Raw genomic sequence first — 6,912 nt, 5'->3', positions numbered from 1 at the left:
AGTTGAAACATTTTAGATATACAAAAACTGGAAGAATTCACCATCAGTAGATCCTTACTACACGAAATGTTATAAGATATCTTGCAGGTGAATGGAAAGTCATACCAGATGGACATCTGGGTCTACACAAAGGAATGAAGATCACTAGAAATAGTAACTATGTGGGTACATATGTAATATTTTTTTCTTAGTATTTAAGTTCTCCAAAGACAACTGTTTCAATAAAAACAACAACAGCACATTGTAGGGTTTATAACATATGTAAAAGTAAAAAGGAATGACAATCATAATATAAAGGCTGGTAAGGGAGAAATGGAAGTACAGTACTGTAAGATTCTTATATGTGAAGTGGTGTAGTATCACTTGAAGGTAGACTGTAATAAGTTAAAGACATACACTAGAAACCCTAAAGTAATTACTGAAATATCAAAACAGAAAGTTGTAGCCAATAAACCTATGAAGGAAATTAAAATGAAAAGCATATTTAATTTATCCAAAAGAAGACAAAAGAAGAGGAAAAAAGAAACATCATGGGTGAAAACAGGGAACAAATGGCAAGATTATAGATTTAAACCTAGCCAAATCAATACTCATATTAAATATAAATGATTTAAACACTCCAATTAAAAAGCAGAGATTGTTAGACTACATAAAAAGCAAAACCAAACTATATGCTGCCTATAAGAAATACATTTTAAATATAAAAATGTAAATAAGCTAAAAGTAAAAAAATGGAAAAAGATATAATGTGCTAGCATTAGTTAAAAGAAAGTGGGATTGACGATATTAATATCAAAGTAGATTTCTAAGCAATGACTATTACTGGGGATAAATTCATCCAAAGTACAATATGAATTGAGTAGTTTTCAAAATAAGCACAGCAAAAACATAACTGCAAGGAGAAATATACAAATCTAGTTATAGTCAAGAGATTTCAATACCCCTCTCTCAATCATTGATAAAACAAGCAGGCAGAAAATCAGCAATCATAGACTTGAACAACCCTATCAACCAACTTGACCTAATTGACATTTATATAACACTCTACCCAAGAACATCTGAATACCCATTCTTTTCAAGCATATATGGAACATTTACTAAGATAGACCATATTTTGGACTAGAAAATAAGTCTCAATAAATTCAAAAGGATTCAAGTCATATGAAATCTCTGCCCCAATAGAATTAAATTAGAAATCAGTAACAGAAATATCCTTGAAAAAAATCCCTCAATAATTGGAAACTAAATAATACTTGTAAATAACACATGAATAAAAAAATAAAATGGAAATTATAAAGTATCTTGAACCAAATGACAATGAAAACACAACATAACAGCATTTCTGGGATCTTGCTAAAGCAGTACTTAGGAAGAAATTTATCAACACCTATACTGGAAAAAAAGAAAAAGACTTCAAATAAATGGCCTCAGCTTCCACCTTCAGAAACTAGAATGGAGCAAATTAAAGAGAGATGTTCACTCTCACCATTCAGCACTGTATTAGAGGTTGTAGCCAGTGCAATAAAGCAAGTAAAAGAAATAGAGGCATCCAGACTGGAAAGGAAGAAGCAAAATTGTCTTTATTTATGGAAAATATAATCACCTATGTATAAATCTGATAGAATATACCAAAAAATAAAAGCTACTCGAATAAGTGAATTTAGCAAGGTTTTAGGATATAAGATCAATATATAAAACCCAATTATATTTCTAATACTAGCAATGAAAAATCAGAAATTAAAGAAAAATGCCACTTATAATGGCATCAAAAATTTGAAATATCTACGAATAAATCTGACAAAAAGATGCAAAAGACCTATACACTGAAGACTATAAAATGTGGCTGAGCAAAATTAAAGATTAAATAAATGGAGAAATATAAGTTGTTGAGGGTTCAGAAGATTCAACATTGTTATGATGTCAGTTCTTCCTAAATTGATCTGTATATTTTACAGAATCCCAATTGAAATTCCAGCAGATTTTTTGTAGAAATTGACAAGATGGTTTAAAAATTCATATGGAAATCAAAAGGCCCAGAAACTCTGAAAAAGAACAAAGCTGGAGGGCTAATGACAACTGATTCTAAGAGTTATTATAAAGCTACAGTAATAAAAATTATGGTATTAGGAAAAAGTGGACAGAATAATGGAACAGAATGGAAATTCTACAAATGAATCCACACATATGGGCAACTGATTTTTGTCAAATACACAAAGAGAAAAGATAAGCTTTTCAAGAAATGGTAAAAAAAAAAATGAACTTGGATCCATATGTTGCATCATATACTAAAATTACCTCAAAATGGATCATAGACCTAAACATAAAACCTAAAACTATGAAACTCCTAAAAAAAAAAAGAGAGAAATCATCGTGACCTTGAGTTAGGCAAAGATGTCTTAGATATGACACCAAAACCAAAATCCATAGAATAAATTGGTAATTTGACTTTTTCAAAATTAAAAAATTCTGCTCTTCAAAAGACACTATTAAGAGAAGGAAAACACAAGCCACCGACTGGGAGAAAATGTTTGCAACTTATATATTGTATGCAGAGTACATAAAGAATTCTCAAAACAAGCAACTTAAAAAAGTGAGAGAAAGATTTGAACAGATACTTCATCAAAGAAGATAAATGGATGACAGATAAGCACATGAAATGATGCTCAATAAAGTTGTCACTAGGGATATGTAAACCGAAATCACAATGAGCTATTATTATGCACCTGTTAGAATGGCTAAAATTAAAAAGATTAACCACAGCAAGTGCTAGAACGTGGAACAACTGGAACTCCCATACACTGCTGATGGGAATGTAAAACGATACAGCCACATGGAAAAGAGCTTGGCAGTTTAAACTGTACAACTACCACATGATCCAGCCTTTTCACTGCTTTACTTATTCACAGAAACTTTATTTGTAATAGCCAAAACCTGAAACCCAAATGTCCATCAACAGCTGAGTAGGTAAATTATGCTATGGCCATACAGTGGGATTTCATATACCCAGAAATATAAAACTACTGATACACATAACAACATGGATGAACCTCAGAACAGTTATGCTGAATGAAAAAAGGCAAAAGAGCATACATCCTATACGGTTTCATTTATATAAAGCCCTAGGAATTGTAAACTGATCTCTACTGACAGAAAGCAGATCAGTGATTTCTTGGGGATGATGAGAGCCTAGAGGGCAGGATTACAAATGACATGAGGAAACTTCAGTTAAGTATGTTCACTATCTTGATTGTGGTGATAGTTTCATGGAATATATATATGTCAACACTTATCAAATTGTGTTTATTTTATGTCAACTATAATTGTACACATATACACGTAAGAAGTGTTCTTTTTAAAAGGCAGCTATAGCAGTGGCTGGAAGAACAGGTTGTGGAGTCTGGCTGCTTCGGTTGAGCACTACCCCAGCACTCACCTGCCACGGGACCCCCAGCAGGCTACCTCAACTACTGGTGCCTCAGTTACCTCCTTTGCAAAAAGGGGTTAATAACAGAACCTGCCTCAGAGGATCTCACTCAAGTAGAGTAAATGGGCTAACACAAGGACAGTGTTTTTAACAGTGTGTGGAACACAGGAAGTACTTCATGAATGGTAAACGGCACCACTGCAGATGAGGAAACTGAGGCTTCGAGTTGGAGGGTGGGTATAATAGGCAACTGTTGTTTTGTTTGCTTTGCACCCGACTGTGGGGAGTCATTCTTTCCTCATCACCTGTTCCATGTGATTCTGGTAGGGCTGAAATTCAAATTCACAGTATCCACTACCCTTGAAGTATGCAGCCTGTAGTGGTACTCTGTCCCCCTGGATATAGTGACTGGTCCAAGACGTCCAAGCAGTAATCCAAGCTGGGCCCATCAGAGCCCTTTCCTGTGATTTATCTACACGAATATACTGACGTAGGGAAGGAGATGTCTTTCCTTTTCCTCTGGGCTTTCCAAACTGGCTAACGTAAGTTAGAGTCATCTGTGCCGTGTCCTCCCTGCTTCCCCCATAGGAAAGAAGACGGTTGACAATGGGACAAAATGGTACAGAGCAGCACAGTGGAGAAAGGGAGAATCTTAAGGTTATCCTTTGTGCCCATGGATCTATCCAGAACTGAAACCAAACCACTCCTTTTCTTGATGACTTATGAGTCATCAATTCTTGGGGCTTAAGCCAGTGTGACCCATGTTTCCACTGCCTGTAACTGAAGGAGTCTTTCATGACAGAGTGGTGAATTGAATTGGCAGTAAAATAGTGGCGCTGGGAATCTTTAAAACCAGGGTTCACTTCTACCAAAGCTCACACCTGATTGCCAATTCCTACTTGCAGGACCAGAGAGGCGCATACCTGTGGTTCAGTACGGAGGGGCTGAGTGGATGGGAGAGGCTAAGGACTTGCACCAGGCAGGGGAACAGCAATGGCCTAGGCCCTAGAAAGCCTGACAAGAGACTGAGTTTTGAGGAAAACCACTCAGCTCATCCCATTTGGGGAATCTGTCTCATCTCAGACCCCTAACTCTTGTAAGAGATTCAAGAGACATGACAACAGGACAATGGCATATTTATTTACAATTGGACCAAAAAAAGGCATACAGGCATTTTTCAATTAAAAATAATGATGATGATGATTTAAAAAGTCAGAAAAATTGATGATGTTTGAACCCTTTATGAGGAGTCTGTTTCTCCACTCCCCTCAAAGAGAGAATCTCTTAGGGAAAAAATCTAGTATTTGAGTGAACAAAAGACTCCATTATACTCTACTGCTTGGGTTCCCTTTTCTCCAACCTGATTCTTGGTGGACACCGCTTGGCACTGCGGCGTCACTGTGAGGCAAGATTGAGAAGATCACTGGTTTGGTTGGTGGAGCTGGTGGGGGCTGCTGGGAGAATCTGGGGAGATGAGGTGTGAGAGGGTGGGGTGTGTTCCTAGCTTAGCCAGCAACCTGAGCTTTGTCTTGCCATGGGGGTCCTATGGGGCTCGAGCAAGGGTGAGTGGCTGTTTCTTAAACTCTAATCCCAGGGTTGGTTTGGTCTCCTGCAACTTAAGAGCAAATGTCTGTGACATGCATGGGGGGGGGGGGGAAGAGTGGGCATTGACAGAGGAGCAGCCAGGCCTGCATGTTAGCTGCTCTCTCTAACTTAGGCTCCTTGCCTATTCCTCGGAATTGGGGAAGGAATTACAGAACTTACCTTCCATCTTCCTCCTCACAAGCAGTGTTCTGGGTGTTCCCCAAAGGAAGCAAGAACTCAGAAAGGAGGTGGAAGTGGAGGGGAGGGGTCTGGCTAAAAGAACTGTGTATGGGCACTGAGGCTGGGGGATGTCAGGGAGAGAATGCCTCTTCCCAAGCCACCTAAAGGAGGGAATCTGAGGTCTCCAGGCCTTGTCCTGCCCTGGAAGTGGGGGAAGAGAGGGCCCACCATCAGCACATTTTGCAAAGAGCAGCAACCCCCAACCCAGGAAGGACCTGAGGAACAATCCTGATGGGTGAGGACCTTCATCCTAGACACATGGACGCTTGGCTTGGCTTTGGAAATACTTGGCCCCGGATCCAGGGTTTCTTGGCACGAAAATTCATTGCAAGTCTCTTCTCTGGTCCAGCAAACTCTCGCTGCTCTGAGCAAGGGCAATTCCTGCTGTCCTGGGGCACTGTACCCCAGTACTTCAGGGGGATTTCCTTGTAGCAACCAAGACTTGACCTTGCTCCCAGTGACAAGATGACCCGGAGGCCTGGCAGGGAGCCCTGCCTTGAGCAGCTCTGGGAGGAGGCTGGGGAGGAGAGAAGAAGGAGGGAAAGGGGCTGGAAGAGGCTGGTTGACACTGAGGATGCATGTCCGGGCTAGAGCTGTGCTTTGTCGCGGCATCAATGGTGAGGATGGGCAGTGAGAGGCTCAGAAACCTCACTGAAGCCCAGAAGGCCCGGCGTTTCATCTTCCAGTTAGTCGTGGGGTGGCCAACAGCCCTGAGGAACTGAGGTGGAGACAGTGACCAAAACCCAGTGTCTTGGTGGATTTATCCATCCTGGATCCACTTGTTAAAAAACTAAGGGAAAAAAACCCCAAACCAAAAATAAACCTGAATAAAACAGGTCCGAGAATTCCTGATGGAGGGAACTTTCTTAGCACTGAAGAAAAACAACCCACAAAACACTCATCTCCCGCAAAACTGGAATAGGATGATGAAGAAAAATGCAAGATTTATCTACAGGCCCTCCCGCCCCCCACGCAGCCCCAGGATCCAGGAACACTGTGCCAGGAGTTACATTCCAAACGAGCAGGAGTTACTTTATTTTACGTGCCTGCAGTTCCCCACGTAGGGTGGCTTCCTGTCCGTGGATGGAGTGGGCCGGGCCATGGTCCACCCCCTTCAGTCTATCTTCACAGCAGCATAGATCTTGCGGACAAACATGTAGGCTGCATAGAAGCCGATGGTGCCCGTGAGGAGCCAGAAGGACAGGACCATGAGGGCCGTGTAGCCAAAGTAGAGGAGAGAGGGAATGAACTCCACGATGTCCAGCTGGGGCACGAGGGGGGCAAGAAGAGAGGGTGGATGCTTAGTGCCAGCCTGCCATGGCCAACTGGGTGTCCCCCTGCCATCTCACTGATCTCATGGTGAGTCTGAAGCCTGAAAAGGGCCAGGGGCTTGCCCTCAGATGGGCACCAAGGGACAGTGAGCTCATAGCCGTGGTGAACCTTCAGTACCAGGGCCCGTGCACCGCCTTAGATGCTCACGATCACCATGGTAGGTTATTAACCCATTTTACAGATGGCGCACAAAGGGGTTAAACAACACCCACAGTTACACAGCTAGGAAGCAGAAAGTGCTGGGATCTGAACCCCCGGCTAGAGGGCTAGGAGCCCAAAGCCCAATTCCACTGACCCAGGCCATTTCTTGTGGGGGTGGGAAGCGCCTGGGA

At 41.4% G+C, this 6,912-nt stretch overlaps 1 protein-coding gene across 3 annotated transcripts in view; it reads right to left on the bottom strand.

Annotated features, from left to right (window-relative positions):
- Window positions 1-4,543: 4,543 nt before the first annotated feature.
- TM9SF4 (transmembrane 9 superfamily member 4) overlaps window positions 4,544-6,912 on the bottom strand; it is a 50,423-nt gene continuing 48,054 nt past the window's right edge. For 2 of the 3 annotated variants that reach the window (XM_006202665.3, XM_072944001.1), the window contains exon 18: window positions 4,544-6,512. In XM_006202665.3, coding sequence (XP_006202727.1) covers window positions 6,363-6,512 — 150 coding nt within the window. In that variant the 3' untranslated portion in view covers window positions 4,544-6,362. The remainder of the gene's footprint in view (window positions 6,513-6,912) is intronic. The other variant, XR_012061686.1, reaches the window with a different exon arrangement.

The sequence above is a fragment of the Vicugna pacos genome, chromosome 19, assembly GCF_048564905.1.
Source record: "Vicugna pacos chromosome 19, VicPac4, whole genome shotgun sequence".
Taxonomy (NCBI): domain Eukaryota; kingdom Metazoa; phylum Chordata; class Mammalia; order Artiodactyla; family Camelidae; genus Vicugna; species Vicugna pacos.
Note: the sequence above shows the minus strand (reverse complement) of the source record. Positions and strands in the feature narration are given on the sequence as shown.